The sequence below is a fragment of the Musa acuminata genome, chromosome BXJ2-4, assembly GCF_036884655.1.
Source record: "Musa acuminata AAA Group cultivar baxijiao chromosome BXJ2-4, Cavendish_Baxijiao_AAA, whole genome shotgun sequence".
NCBI classification, from domain to species: Eukaryota; Viridiplantae; Streptophyta; class Magnoliopsida; order Zingiberales; family Musaceae; genus Musa; species Musa acuminata.
Genome location: NC_088341.1, coordinates 4,753,371 through 4,768,232, shown reverse-complemented (window position 1 = coordinate 4,768,232; position 14,862 = coordinate 4,753,371). Strand labels below are relative to the sequence as shown.

The following is a 14,862-nucleotide window of genomic DNA, read 5'->3' as shown; positions in this document are numbered from 1 at the left end:
GTAATCCTATTTAATTAGGTAAGATAGATTATAGATCTAATTAGATTCTGATTATAATTATCAATCAATAAAATAAAAATTCTTATTTATAAATAAATAAGACCTTCTAATGAACTATACAATACAAGATCTATTCTTAATTTTCTTTAGTCTATATTTCATCACTTATATTAGTCGTGAAGAATAAAAAGAGAAAAGAAAAAGAATCTATTTCATCCTATGCTATTACTGCCTCTTCATTCGATTATATAGCACATTTAAAATTTTGTAGACCAACATAAAATGATACACAATTTTGATCTTAATTTATTATTATTAATTTTAATTTTGATATTAAAATTTTCTATATAAAAATAACATAATTACAGTTTTCATATTTATAAAAATGATCTATAATCATGTAATATATTCAGTGTCATCTAAAAGTTTAACTGCATAAACAAAGCATTACTAGTAGTAAACACCCAGGTAGAATAGAATGTTTGGCGACACTAAATCTAATCGCCTTCACTGTACCTGCCCTAGTTCCAGGTTTTCGATGTAGCATGCATTGCAACCACCATTTACGAGCTGGTTAAGCTCCACACTTAATTGCCATTGACTTGTATCCCATGAAATCGAAGTCTGCAACAGGAGACGAATCCAGCGGACCAACCAGGTTTCTTGGGGTCACCGAAGCGTCATCAGAACGAGTCCCCGCTTCACTTTGACGAAGCAGAAGAGTCGCCCAACGCATGGGTTTGAAGGCCAACCCACTGCCTCTTGGAAACAGACGTGAAAGGACCGAGGAAGTAAGCTAGCAAGCAGGTTGCCGGTCATGGCGGTTGTTCTCATCCACCGAAATTATTGACAACTGAGACCCAAGATTGGGCTTTGACTCCTCGCCGTCGACTCTGCACTACATGTTTGACTTGTTCATCCCTTCGACCAATCAAAGAAGTATGTGAATCACGAGAGGTTCATCTTCATTTACTGCATTGAAACCTCAATAAAAGATGAGCAATCTATACTGTAGCAATAGTCACTTCATGTATTACGTCGTCCCCAAGTAATAGTGAGATATATTTAAAGTTGGCCTGCAAAATGACTTCGTGACGAAGATTTGCTTCCTTTGGATTCTATTGGATTCCAGAGTTCTCTTGGATCTTTCAAGAGAAATGTATTGAATGTATGCCTTGAACTTGTCGAAGGCAAAACGAATCTTCACTAAATTCCAGATCCCATCTACCAATTTATTAGTGAAGCATCTTCTTTAAAGAAGGAAAAGGATTCGATCTACGCTTCCCCACTCACCTTGGAACTCACTGAGGTTTCCAGAGCCAGACAACAAGCAAATCCCCACCTGTCTCTCTCACACAAACTGAAATTGAATGACATCCATCTGCTTCTCTTTAACCTTTCAGAACAGCGGAAGGAGATCCCAGACCAAAAAGTCAACACCCACCGCACAGCTCCCCTTGTTCAGTTCTCCACTTGCTTCGTTGTTGTTCCTGTCATGCGCAAAGACTTGTTTGTTTCGTGAGCCTTTGTGGTAATCTCGGCAGCTTTAAGGCCTGCTACTGGTGCAGCTTCTACTCTTGTGGAGCAAGGAGGCTGCGAAGGCTAGTCTTGCTGGTTCCTGATTGATTTCGGGAAACCAGGTAAGATTTGAAGAGAGGAGAGAAGAAATGGAGGATTCGGGCAAGCCTTCGCTCCATGTTGAGTCCTCAGCCGCGGAGGGCAGCCACTTCAAGCTGCCGGTGGACTCGGAGCAGAAGGCCACGGAGTTCTGGCTCTTCTCCTTCGCGAAACCCCACATGCGGGCCTTCCACCTCTCATGGTTCTCCTTCTTCTGTTGCTTCGTCTCCACCTTTGCAGCTCCGCCCCTCCTCCCGTTAATACGGGACAACCTCAACCTCACCACCACCGACATCGGCAACGCCGGCATAGCCTCCGTGTCCGGAGCGGTCTTTGCCCGACTCGCCATGGGCACCGCCTGTGACCTCGTCGGCCCCCGCCTCGCCTCCGCCTCCCTCACCCTCCTCACCGCCCCCGCCGTCTATTTCACCTCCGTCATCAACTCCGCCTCCTCGTACCTTCTCGTCCGGTTCTTCACCGGCTTCTCCCTCGCCTCCTTCGTCTCCACCCAGTTCTGGATGAGCTCCATGTTCTCTCCTCCCGTGGTGGGCGTCGCCAACGGGATCGCCGGCGGCTGGGGGAACCTCGGCGGAGGCGCCACCCAGCTCATCATGCCCCTCGTATACGACCTCATCCACCACATCGGCAGCACAAATTTCACCGCTTGGCGCATCGCCTTCTTCATTCCGGGCTTCATGCAGACGATCTCGGCGATCGCAGTCATAGCCTTGGGCCAAGATTTGCCTAACGGCAACTACCGGAAGCTGGAGAAGGCCGGGGACAAGCACAAGGACAGCTTCCGCAAGGTGTTCTACCATGCCGTCACCAACTACAGGGGGTGGATCTTGGCGTTGACCTACGGCTACTGCTTCGGGGTGGAGTTGACCATCGACAACATCATCGCGGAGTACTTCTACGACAAGTTCAACGTCAACCTCCGCACCGCAGGGATAATCGCCGCGAGCTTTGGGCTGGCAAACATCATCTCGCGGCCGGGCGGAGGCTTGCTCTCAGATTGGATGTCGAGGAGATACGGGATGCGAGGGAGACTGTGGAGCTTGTGGGTGGTGCAGATCGTGGGAGGAGTCTTGTGCATCGTTCTGGGGCGAATGAACAACCTAAGCGCGGCCATCATCGTCATGGTCTTGTTCTCCTTCTTCGTGCAGGCTGCGTGTGGGCTTACCTTCGGCGTCGTCCCTTTCGTCTCCAGAAGGTACATACTTCTCCATGGTTGATCCATGAACGTCACAGAAACTGACGACTCCATACAATCTGCAAGCAGGACAACACAAAAAGCCATCTTCCCTTCAAGTTCTTCTTTCATCAAACACCTGGTGTTCTGCAGGTCTCTGGGAATGATATCAGGGATGACCGGCGGGGGAGGCAACGTGGGCGCCGTCATCACGCAGCTCATATTCTTCAAGGGTAGCAAGTACTCCAAGGAAACAGGGATCACTCTCATGGGCGTCATGATCCTCTGCTGCACGCTCCCCATCACACTCATCTACTTCCCGCAGTGGGGCGGATTGTTCTGCGGCCCAAGGCCGAAGGCCACCGCAGAAGATTACTACGCAGCAGAATGGAGTGAGGACGAGAAGGAAAGAGGGTACCACTCGGCAAGCGTCAAGTTTGCAGAGAATAGCGTGAGGGAAGGAGGCCGAAGACGCGATTCTTCGCCCGCTGTTCCTGCAGACGACACGCCTTCACATGCTTGACCATGCAATCGCTCTGGGAGCAGCCTACTGGACTTTGCTTCGAGATGATGTCCATAGATGTGATCTTGGTAGTGGTCGAAACCAGCATCCATAGATTACCAGATGCTATCTTGTTTTCCTGAGTCACAACAAAGCAACGAGTAAAGCTATATTTCAACATTAACTCTACCGAGCAACACACGTCAAGAACGAAAACAATGGACACTAAAAAGCTCGAATTCGCACAAAAAATCGCCAATTCAAGACGATATAAAACGTCAACACTATTCAACGCTCCTTTCACGACGCTCATACTCCACGTATAGATTCTACCGGGTGACCGAGCGACAACAAGTCCACGCCAAGAACCGCTTCTGCTTCCATTTTGCTCCGGTCATTACGGCTGATGAAATCGAGGAGTGTTCGGGAGATGCGTGAGGAGAGAATCGAAGGGAGGGTCCGAGGAAGGGGAAGAGACGAACGTCGGACCCAAACGCATTTTACAGAGCAATTTTTAACAGCTAAATCTATTCTTGAGTTCCGGACACGTATCGAGCGGACTGTCCTCATCTTGACCGTCCATCACACCGAAGATGATCATGATCTGATGAGCCTTCCCTTCGCTAGGGTTTCCTTTTACCGCCTCACTCGGATATATAATCCCTCCGCTACTCCGCCGGCTGGTATTAGGGTTTGGATCTCGCTTGCTTTCGCAATGGCGCCGCCGAAGAAAGCGAGGATGGCGAGCCGGAACCCTAGCCTGATCCGAGGCATCGGCAAGTTCTCGAGGTCGAAGATGTACCACAAGCGCGGGATCTGGGCCATCAAGGCCAAGCATGGCGGTTCCTTCCCCCACCACGACCTGAAGCCTGCGCCGACAACGCCGGCAGCCGTGAAGCCCCCCAAGTTTTACCCCGCCGACGACGTCAAGACTCCCATCCCCAATCACCGCAAGGCCAAGCCCACCAAACTCAGGTATGTGGCGGGGTTGTCCTGCGTCTCTTGCTGTTGTCATGTGGTGCTCAGTTCGGTGTTTGTGATGCGTTCCTCTTGTGTGATTTAGGGCGAGCATCACTCCCGGGACTGTTCTGATCCTTCTCGCGGGGAGGTTCATGGGGAAGAGGGTTGTCTTCCTCAAGCAGCTGCCTTCCGGGCTTCTGCTCGTTACTGGTGAGTGCCTCGGGATCCGTTCGCATTAGATCGGAATGTGTTCATATTATTGTTTTGCTCCTTTATTCGCTATCTTCTTTTTTACCATAAGTTATTCTTAGCATCCTTTTGAACCTCTATACTGCAAGTTTTGCTTGGCAAATCAACTCATTAAACCAATGACGGTTGAATGGTTCATTCGTTCATATGAATTTTTGCCCTTTTTGAGTCGGCTTCTGTTTTTTTGATGAGTGCATGCTATTATAGATTTGGGGATAATGTGACAAAGAAACGTTTTTCCTGAAGCATTTTACTTGTGATCGCTATCTCACATAGAGTTATTAGCTGGAACAACAGTATTTATGGAAGGAACAGGTCTCCAGGATCATTCTAAATGGTGTTAGTATTGGCAATTTTTAAGGTACCTATTTATTCTCTCGCTGCACTAAAAAGAAAAAGCTATGTACTTCCAGCCTTGATTCTTCAATAATTGGCCGCATTTGGTTGGATTTCAGCTATTCAACTAAATGGGTACAAATGACATTTTTGTAGTTAATTATGATAGGAAGGTGAACTGATTTCGTATGTCTTTCCCCAAATGCACTATCTCCTCCACTGCTGTTTTGGCTAGAGTCTGCTGATGGCAACAAAAACCCTTTATTCTTTTTGGATAAAAAGTAAGGGTGGAGAAGATGAAGAGGAGTATGGTTGAGCGATAGTAATAGGAGTGGCTGGTTGAATGTTGATGTCGGGCTGCTGCATATGCCATCTTAGTGATGTTGTCCACCACTATAGCTTCAATCAGAGGTGCTACAGCTGTATTGAGAGTTGGGGCTGTGCAGCACCAGCAATGACTATGAGAGAGGGCAATTGAGGTGTAGAAATGAGAGAAAGAAGAAAAAGAAAGAAAAGGTTAACAGGAGAAAAGATGATGATGATAGTCTGCCAGTTTGTTTTAGTCTTTTAACCGATTGCAGCCTCTGGGCATATCAAATTTCTGCTATGCCCAAGCCCTACCATGTTTACATTTATGGATCACAATCCAGCTTCAAGATAACCTATATTTTTATCTTCCATCCTTCTCAAAATTAGAGAAGACATGGTTATAGAATTTAGTATCCAATTTTTTCCTTCCAATTTCATGTGTTGTTTAAAAGTCAATACTGGTTTGTTTTGTTTTGTGCTCCTAGTTCAGAGCACCAACGAGATATCAAGTTTGTCTTAACATTTACTTGATCCAATTTCTTACGAATCACAGTTCCTTAATATCAAGTTGGGTGCCTTGCACTAAATAGCTGCTTTCTTGTTGTCATATCAAAGATCACAAAAACACACTTTTTCTCTCTTTCTGTCTATCTGTCTTGATATCAGAAAAAAAATTGATGCATCAGTTGGATACTTGTTTAAAGTAATCAAAAGAGTGAGACATTGACATCATAGGAGAGCTGGTGTAAAAATGATTTTGACTATGAATCGAAATTATTTTTTGCTTGTTTTTGGTTCAATTTCGTGAAATGCATTAGAATGCAGCTTTCGAGGCTTTGCAGCCCAGGGCAAAAGTATTAATTAGTGTACAGTGAGCTTGTTGCAATACTATTTGACTCATTGCCTTGTATAATAAGATTTTTTGTTATAGCTACTGCTGTTTAATTGCTTTTCTGACCAGAACTACCTTTGAGTTAGTGTGGCATTATGGATCTGTTGTTCCTGGTTTTGCATCTCATTTAGTCGGGGATCTGTATAGGGCCCTTCAAGATAAATGGAGTGCCTCTAAGGCGAGTAAATCAAGCTTATGTCATCGGAACGTCCACTAAAGTTGATATATCACAAGTCAATACTGACAAGTTTGATGATAAGTACTTCACCAAGGAGAAAAAGAAGACGGCAAAGAAGAGCGAAGGTGAATTTTTCGAGAGTGAGAAAGAGGTTTGTCTTTGTCCATATCAGTATGTTGATCAATTACAAGTGTTCTATAAGTTCATTGCCTTATTCTTGCCCCTCTTATTCCCTTGAAAAATATAGGAAACAAAGGGACTCCCTCAGGAGAAGAAGGATGACCAAAAGTCTGTGGACACCCCATTGATAAAAGCCATCGAAGCAGTCGAAGACTTGAAGACCTACTTAGGTGCAAGGTTTTCACTTAGGTCAGGGATGAAACCCCATGAGCTCGTATTCTAGAATGAAGAATTTATTTCAGCTTAGTTACAATTTTATTTTGGTTTTTGCTGGTTTGCCTGGAGCTTAGACTGTCACGAGGATCCTGAATTTTGTTTCATGCTTTTCTATTCAACTGGAGAATTCTTCTCAGCTATAAATGTTTCAGTTGGAAATTTACCACTAAGTGAATCTATAGTTTTCAGAGATTTGCATTGGCTTTTAATGTAACCCTTCCTTGGATCCTGCATTCCTTCAACGTGATGGCCTTTTGTTTGTGTTTCAAAGATCCAAATCCAATATAATGCTAGTTTCTGTGATTTGATATGGTTCGGTATTCTTTGATCATCCAAATTGGAAAACATTGTGATGTGTTTCATCAATTTGTTATATGGGTTTCTCTGGAGAGTGACTGGTAGTTGTGAACGAGGAGAATCTTTCATTAAATTTGTTACTTTGTTGCATGTACACTCATGTAAAAGATGCTAATTCTATTAGAAATGTCAATGTCAGTCTCACGAAAAAGAGATAAAATACTAGATTTTTTTTAAAAAAAACTCGCAATATTGAACTTTTATCGAATGATTTTTTATTATAGGATGTTTATTTTTCATTGTTGATCATCATTGCCTCATTGCCTCTCACTACCATAGTTGTGTCGTCGATGCATCCCCCTTGTTCCCACTACAAAGGAGTGGGACCCATGGCTCCTCAATCTTCGAGGGTGTGTTAGAGGGCGATGTGAACAAGGAGCTCCTCATCTTTGTGAGTAAGGGGGAGACCGACGATCGATTGCCTTATTGAGGGAGGGGGATATGGCATAGCCACGTCATATGGAGGTGGCGAGGAGAGGGGAGGGGAGGAGGCACTGATTGACAAAGAACCCAACAGTGAGAAGATTTCCGCTGTGTATGAAGCTTTTATTTGGATACAGGAGGAGCTGCACCCGCCTCTAATTTTTGCCTCGAGTCTTGACTAGGTGTGGGTCCGCTTCCATCATTATTAGCAGGGTTGCCTATGGTTTCTTTTAGTAGCGACTCCGTATCCATGTCTCAAGACTGCTCACACAACATTCTAATCATCGAGGTGTCTCATCAGATTATTTGGCAGTTGAGTGTTTCCAGGACTCGAATCCGAGTTCCAGCAAAATCGATTACAAGATGGGAGAGTAATCTGGAACTCCTGCATCTGACCGATACATCAGCTGATAGTTTCATCGACTGATCCACACAATAATTACCACGCAAACACCAAACATAATTTTGGTAGATCAAGTTAAATGCAAGCGTCAGTGGAGAAGGAAAGTTGAAACACATGAATGACTCAAGCAAAGAAAAAGTCTTCTCAGTCAAGCTTCTTTGAATGCAGCAGATCCTACTTGACACTACATGCACCAGTTTCAATACTGCCTGAGCACTCATGCACTCGGTAATATTCTCTCAAAGAATGTTGAGTTGATTCCCCAAACTTTTCATTGCTCTTTGCAGCAGTTATTAATGCACGATGCAGTCTGACAAGCCTGCTTGCAGCATATATTCTCTACCGGCCTCTGAAGGAAGCTCAAGATATCCATCAACAGGAAAAGCAAACTTTGGGTGGATAAAAAGCAGGCCTTCCATTTCCAGCTTCAGTGGCTGCTTAGTCCTCCATTTAGTAATATGATTTCCGTGGATTGTTCTGTGGTATCATGTCAAAAAAGCTCATACATTAGTATCAAGTTGATGGTCGTTGCATTTGATCATGTGTGGTCATCTACAACCAGATTCCACAGACAACTAAAAATAATCCTGAGATAAAATTGTAAATGAAGGAGCTTTACCAGTGGGTTTGGACGATGACGATAACCAAGCATCATCCGTTTCTTATACTGCTCATATATATCATCATCAGCAGTAACTTCGCCAGGTTTTTGTGCACCAACACCTAAATTGTCCTTCTTCACTTCACCTGCCATCACTGGATCTGCACGTCCGCGCTTGTCACTGCCTAGTCCCTCACCTGCAAGCAGACCAGGTTTTCCAAAAGGAAAAACAAATGAATAAAAATAACATAAAAGTAAAAGCTCTATCCTGCTCCCGTGTATATTTACATGTTAAACTGTTGCTACAATAAATGTGTGTCTACTGATGGCAGAAGCTCTGATGATTTCCATCATACCACAAAAAAAAAAGTGAATTATGTTGGTTCTCAATGCAAGCCTACCATGTGAAAAACAAAATAAACCATGAACTATAGCAGATCATTACAATTTGTTCATGGGCTATAATTCCTCAACACAAATCTAAGATCAAGGTTCATCAAGAGAAGAGATAGCTAAAGTAGAATCCATTGGTTGAAGTGATAATGGCACTAGAGATAACTCCAAGAATAGTTGGACAAATGGCAGAAGCGAGTTAAAATGTCTCACCATAAGTGGAAAAATAGTATCAACTACAGGTTCAACCATACCTTCTTTCCAACCCATTTTAGATAGAAGCCTATGCCCAATGTTGTCAGCCTGGATTCTTGCTTTTTCTGCAGCCTCTCTAGCACCTTTCTGTGCAGATGCATCATTACAAGAAAACAGAAACTTCTCCAACTCTTCTGGTGGAATGAAATCACCCATGTGATGACCTTTTTTAAGGGGAGCTACAAAACCACAAAAGGGAAAAACGTTAGAACTACCTTGGAACTCAAGGTAACATCGTTTTTATTTTTACCACCACAGAAAAGCTACACGCATGAAATTGTTCATATTCAATATTCCACAGAATATTAGAACATAAACAAGGGAAACAGGAACTACTCTTAGCAAAATGAGTATACTTTAAGCTGATTCAAGAATTTGCCTCTACATCCACTGGAAGGCGCTATCATATATCGAATAATAACAAAATTCAGAATAACAAACCTTGAAGAGAAGCAGGTGGTGGCATTTCATCTTTTGATTGCTTCGGTTGCCTTATTCTCTCCTCCTGAGCAGCCTTCTTCATGTAAAACTCCATCATTGCAATGGGATCTGCAGGTGAAGACCCACTGGACTCACCTGATACCAAGACATCTACAAGCTTACAAGGAAGAACACCGGAGACAAGTGCAATCATGAAGAATAAATAATGAATATGATCCACCCTTGGCAAATGATCATATATGTAGATAAGAGAAGAGGCAGTTTAAACAATCAACAAAAACCAAACATTTTCCTTGGAAAAATCTTGTGGTTAGCAGAGAGAAAGGAGAAACAAGAGCCTTTGCATTATAAGTCACATTCCTATGGAGGCCATTGATTGTAATGACACTGTCTAAAGACAATAGAATGTCGTGTTCAGCATCACGTACATGCAGGTTTTTCATGATTTTCTACAAATATAAACATGCAAGTTTTCCTGAAAAATCTGTAAGCTATGTCAAAATAAAAGTGCTCCACCAATAAATTGATTCACAATAAAGGTTTCACTAAAATATGGTCCTATGATTGTTGCAAGGAATCACACTTCACAAGTGAATATTTATAAGCTTTTTAGAGTGTCAAACCAACAAAGTAAAGAATGTTTATGTTCATCGGCTGCATGATCTCATAAAATCCATATGATAAAATCTAAAAAGTCAAATCAAGCAGTAGAAGAAGTAAACCCCTAGCATGGCTACATTAGTTCAACTCAACCCATGGTATTCCCATGTAACCAAACCATTCAATCCAAGTTCAAGTCTGGACCAACCAATCTTTAAACTGTTGACTGAATGGATAGGGTTCTAGTCGAACATGATGCTCAACCAACACATCATGGAAAATATACCTTTTTTCTATAATTTTTTTCTAAAATTATACAAGTCACTTTTGACCATCCAAACAAAGATAACCCACCCTAAATCATATCTTATGGTCAGGTTCGTCCTGGGATCCTTGACCTTCTGGCAGGTTGAAGAGGTTTAGGAATAGACATATATAAACCCAACTGATGGACACCATTTATACTCGGCATCAAAACCTACTTAACAGGACAATACAAGCTAGATGAGGATACCATAACTGGAAGATCTTCCAGAAGAGCCAGATTCTTCATAAGATCCATACAAAGCTGAAGCAGGGGTTTGGTAATTAGGACGTTGTTGGATGTTGCTCCTTTCAGATCCACTTGCTACTCTAGAAGTTGAGGTGCTTCCATTGGCTTCCATAAGAAGTCGAGAATTATGTTAACATAAAAGCTTATATTTACCATTGAAAATATGGAAAATAAGGAGAAATTAGCACACAGATGGTACCGACCAGAATCTGATGCCTTAGAATCTTTCAATTGTGCAAGAGCCTTTTCCTCTTCAAAGAGCTGATACTCATAGTATTTATAATCTGAACAACTTGAATCAAACAAAAACCTGCAAAAATCCATGTTAAGCTCTTTGCACACTATCCTCATAGAGAAGTACACTCTTAAAAATAAATAACAAACATCATATTGTTCCAATTGCATATCTAGTGGGGAAAAAAACCTAATAATGAACTGACGGTCAGTGTTCATTTCACATAGTATCTGGAAAAGAAGATAGCTGTATTCCACACAATGTCTTCTCTAAGTATTCAAATGGACAGTTTAATATTCGTGGTACTCCTTAATAATGGAAGAAAGGACTGCCCAGCATAAAATAATGCAGTAACATGTTAACAGAAGCATCAAACTAATTATAGATCTAGTTAATGCAAACTACACTTGGAGGAGAACATTGGAAAACTGAGAGATTTCAGGAATTCATACTTGAAAGGTGTATCCCCAGGATTCCGTTGGCGTGTGATGTTCTCAAACTGCCTACCATTCTTTGCAACAAAACTTGCCAACTTATCTGCAACTTTCTTTACTGCTGGATCAGTTGGAGGAGATGGTGCTGCATGTCACTTAAATAACTGATTAATACCAAGAGCATGAACAAGGGAATGCAAATTACTGTTGTAGCAGCACTGCCACATTTTGAGTTCTTTCAACCAACATCCCTTCCATCAATGTCGATAGACACTTAAAAGACACAGGCTGCATTCATGAGACAAAGAAGTTTCAAGAATGTCTGGCACAAATCATGCTGACAGTTAATGGAGCTCAGTAAGCAAGACCTGGTGCCAATATCATATGTTAAAATGGAAAGCAATGATTACCAGGAGAATCCTATGTTAGTCAGGCACAAGAGTTGCTCAAATTTTCAGTGAAAACAACAAAACTTTTTAATTTATAGGAGTCAAAATCTAAAATGTAAGTCTGATAATGTTGGTGGCATAGTATCTGTCTTTCCCTGTATCATGTGGGAAGTGTGTCCAACTCTTCAAACTGTAGAGACTATGGATGAAAGCATGGACGAAAATGTACAAGAACTAGAATGGACCCTTTTTTTTATTGCAACACATCCTGTTCACCATTCATCATAACAAAACATTCTAGCTGTAATTTCACAAATCACAATCACTCTCCAGATTATAGCATTATAAATCAATCATGGAAGCTTGAACAGTCTATTTCCCACAATCCAACCCCTCACGTCTTCACCTACCTACACCCCAAGATAAAATAAGTATAATAATAAACCAAGTAAAAAGGATGGTTTAATGTACAAGGGCCCAACCAATGTGGAATATGGAAAGGTCAAAATACATGGATTTACCCCTACAAGCCGAGAGTTTGCTGATAAAATAAAAACTATAAAACAGAAAGGGAAGGCCACCACCACCACACCTTTACATCCTTAAAACAGTTGAAAACTGGGGTGCATTTTGAACGTCTGTTTCTTGTCCTTCCTTCTAATAACGTAAATAATGTCTATAGTTCCTCAACTAAGCAAATTTTAGTCTTTTTAATGATCTTTTGTTGTTCCAACATATATGAGTTTTGCATTTTTATTTGAATGATGTTATACAGTGACTGACCCTAATCACTTACTTCTGGGATGCCGATAGGCAGTTCATATTTCTTTCACCAAGGAATTCAGTGATACTTCATAAATAGCAACATCAATACTGAACTATAATGACCTATCCCTTCTATACCTTCCTACTTTATCTATTCTTTATTCAGAGACTGCCCGGGAACACCTGTTTCAAGCTCAAAATAACCTTGTATGTCCTTTTTCCAAGGTAAGGATCCTTGCTTTCAAATTGAAATGCCCTCTGATCCTTTCGTACACAATGTTTTTTGTGCTAATATGCAAAAGTTCATAGCACTGTATAGCAATTTAGCAAACCATACCAATTTATGTTCTGCATATTCTTATCTTGATGGCTGAGCTTTGTGTAGAAAGCTTAAATATATGGCATATAGGAAAAATGTGGTGTCTTGGTTTCAAAATGAGAAAGGATGTGTTTAGAGAAACAAAAAAGAAAACAAATGAGTGCTTTTTCAAGCATATCAAAATTTTCTTGTTCTACCTAAATTCATACTGCCGTCTATGAATAACTTCAAAAAAAATTTCACCTGAATTGATTTGGCACAATAAGACTAACCATGTACATCAACAAGCTAGATGACTCAAATAAGAAGTTTTTCTTCTTAATACAAAAAAGAAGACTTATATCAAATACTAAAAATAACAAAACCCAAAACCAAAATCAAGTTATGATTTCATGATTTACGTTTCACGAGGTAAACGGATATGGCATAGACAATCCTTAAACTTTCATGCATATAACTAATGTATCAGCAGATCATTCAGTTATGAGCACTACCAACAAATCCTGTCCACTACAAGTATAAAAAAAAACCTCATATATCTAGTTTTACGTGTATCAATCATATCAAGGTTTTTATCTGACGAACCATCATAAACGAGTAATAGAAGTAAAGACGCTTTTGATTCTTCTTCTAGGAAGGGGTGATAGCTTTTATCCATCACCAATGACTAAACTTTTCATGTTTCACATATTAAAGCTAAAAAATTCCACAATGAATCCAAATGCATGAAAAAGAAAATAACTATCATAACATAGCTAAATAGAAAAATGAAAGCAGCTGCAACACACTTCCCATAAAACATTAATTCACTGCAAAAGATCATGCAAAGAACAACAAATTACCAACATCCTGCTGTTGTGACAAAGACTGAATGATATCTCTTTGACCCAACTTCTGGCGCTTAATGGGTTCATCTCCAGAAACAGCTTCGGCTTCCGCAGCCTCTTCCTCCTCCTCATCAGTCACAAACTTAATTGGCGCTGCTGCAACCTTCGACTTCTGCTTCAAGCTGAAGGCAAGCTTGCCACCGGAGGTCAGAGTGCTTCCCTTCTTCGTATCCTTTACTTTAACTTCCAGCGGTCTTTTGTTAACAATAACAGAAGGTTTCAGGGCAACAGAAGGGGTGGCCGAAGTGCTAGATTTAGACCGATCAGCTGCAGCAGCTGGGACCTTCTCTTGCTGGAGTTGCTTAAATTTTTCCATGAAAGATCCATCATTAACAAACAAACTCGACTTGTCTCCTTTCTCCATCGTCGATCTCTCTTAAAGAACTCAATTCAGATCACGCAACTTGGGAACCAAAAGCTGCATCCTTTCAGTTCCGATTAAAAGAGGGCTTATAAAGCAAGCATCATAAAATCTTCAGCAGTCACGAAATAATAATCGAAGAAAAATTGGCGAAAGATCTTCAATTAGGGTTTCATGCAAACAGAGTCAAAAGATCGGATATCGTCCACGAAAACCAATCCAATCCATACGAGACGGCCCCGCAAGAAACCCTAAACAATCTAAAACTTGGGGGAGACTTCGATCGAGCCGATCCTTAAAAATCTAAAACTCGGATGTCGCTCATTTAAAGTAAATAAAAGAAAAAACGATAAAAATCGAGGAAAAATTGGGCAAAGATCTCTCTTTCGCATACCTAAATCAACAACGCTGTCGATCTCCAATCCCAGATAAAACGAGAGGGAGGAAGATGGATCGGGAGAACCCTACAGAGACGGAGAGAGACGGATTGCGAACCTTGAGGAGAAATCGAAATCGATGGAGGATAGCAAAATTTAGGGATTGAGGGCGGAGAGCGATGGAGAAAGTCTCCGTGTTAGGGCGTTTTATATCGGAGCGCTGCTCGATCCGTTATATCGCCAGCAACAGATCATCACAAATCCGATACAAAATGTAACGAGTCTCTAATTTATTTATACGAGTTTAAATCGATGATTATTTCATTATGGTAAATATGTTTCTCAAATTAAGATTTATCTAAATAAATAGTTTTTAGACACAGATGGAAGGTAGGAGATGCATGATTTATCTAAATAGTAATATTAGAAGTGAAAAAC

General features: G+C 41.4%; 3 protein-coding genes across 7 annotated transcripts; 2 read left to right on the top strand and 1 right to left on the bottom strand.

Moving 5' to 3' along the window:
- Positions 1–1,287: 1,287 nt before the first annotated feature.
- On the top strand, positions 1,288–3,495 carry LOC135609617 (high-affinity nitrate transporter 2.3-like). The gene is made up of 2 exons (XM_065103054.1): positions 1,288–2,830; positions 2,963–3,495. The coding sequence occupies exons 1-2, from the start codon at positions 1,668–1,670 to the stop codon at positions 3,330–3,332; spliced, it is 1,533 nt and encodes a 510-aa protein (XP_064959126.1). The 5' UTR covers positions 1,288–1,667; the 3' UTR covers positions 3,333–3,495.
- A 231-nt stretch (positions 3,496–3,726) lies between these two features.
- On the top strand, positions 3,727–6,840 carry LOC135609618 (large ribosomal subunit protein eL6x-like). Its single transcript, XM_065103055.1, has 4 exons — positions 3,727–4,286; positions 4,375–4,481; positions 6,205–6,386; positions 6,483–6,840. Exons 1-4 carry the CDS (start codon positions 3,742–3,744, stop codon positions 6,636–6,638), a joined length of 990 nt encoding a protein of 329 aa, XP_064959127.1. The 5' UTR covers positions 3,727–3,741; the 3' UTR covers positions 6,639–6,840.
- A 1,010-nt stretch (positions 6,841–7,850) lies between these two features.
- On the bottom strand, positions 7,851–14,626 carry LOC103980758 (SURP and G-patch domain-containing protein 1-like protein). 5 transcript variants are annotated; one of them, XM_065103053.1, is made up of 9 exons: positions 14,442–14,626; positions 13,642–14,135; positions 11,345–11,471; positions 10,861–10,967; positions 10,619–10,762; positions 9,505–9,639; positions 9,063–9,242; positions 8,434–8,612; positions 7,851–8,291 (listed from the first exon to the last, which is right to left on the bottom strand). In XM_065103053.1, exons 2-9 carry the CDS (start codon positions 14,048–14,050, stop codon positions 8,265–8,267), a joined length of 1,308 nt encoding a protein of 435 aa, XP_064959125.1. In that variant the 5' UTR covers positions 14,051–14,135; positions 14,442–14,626; the 3' UTR covers positions 7,851–8,264. The 5 variants fall into 5 exon arrangements, with proteins under 5 accessions (XP_064959125.1, XP_009395530.2, XP_009395532.2 ...); XM_009397255.3 differs by having other exon boundaries at positions 13,642–14,111; XM_009397257.3 differs by having other exon boundaries at positions 10,625–10,762; positions 13,642–14,104.
- Between the last annotated feature and the right edge of the window lie 236 nt (positions 14,627–14,862).

Bases quoted from the DNA above. Each gene is read 5' to 3' on its own strand.
- LOC103980758 (XM_065103053.1), bottom strand. From the start codon at position 14,050: ATGGAGAAAGGAGACAAGTCGAGTTTGTTTGTTAATGATGGATCTTTC. The intron at 10,763-10,860 runs GTCGGTACCATC...TTCTTATGGAAG, and splicing joins TTCTAAGGCATCAGATTCTG to CCAATGGAAGCACCTCAACT. The intron at 9,640-10,618 runs GTATCCTCATCT...TCTTGGTATCAG, and splicing joins TGGAAGATCTTCCAGTTATG to GTGAGTCCAGTGGGTCTTCA.
- LOC135609618 (XM_065103055.1), top strand. From the start codon at position 3,742: ATGCGTGAGGAGAGAATCGAAGGGAGGGTCCGAGGAAGGGGAAGAGAC. The intron at 4,287-4,374 runs GTATGTGGCGGG...TGTGTGATTTAG, and splicing joins GCCAAGCCCACCAAACTCAG to GGCGAGCATCACTCCCGGGA. The intron at 6,387-6,482 runs GTTTGTCTTTGT...TGAAAAATATAG, and splicing joins TTTTCGAGAGTGAGAAAGAG to GAAACAAAGGGACTCCCTCA.
- LOC135609617 (XM_065103054.1), top strand. From the start codon at position 1,668: ATGGAGGATTCGGGCAAGCCTTCGCTCCATGTTGAGTCCTCAGCCGCG. The intron at 2,831-2,962 runs GTACATACTTCT...GGTGTTCTGCAG, and splicing joins GTCCCTTTCGTCTCCAGAAG to GTCTCTGGGAATGATATCAG.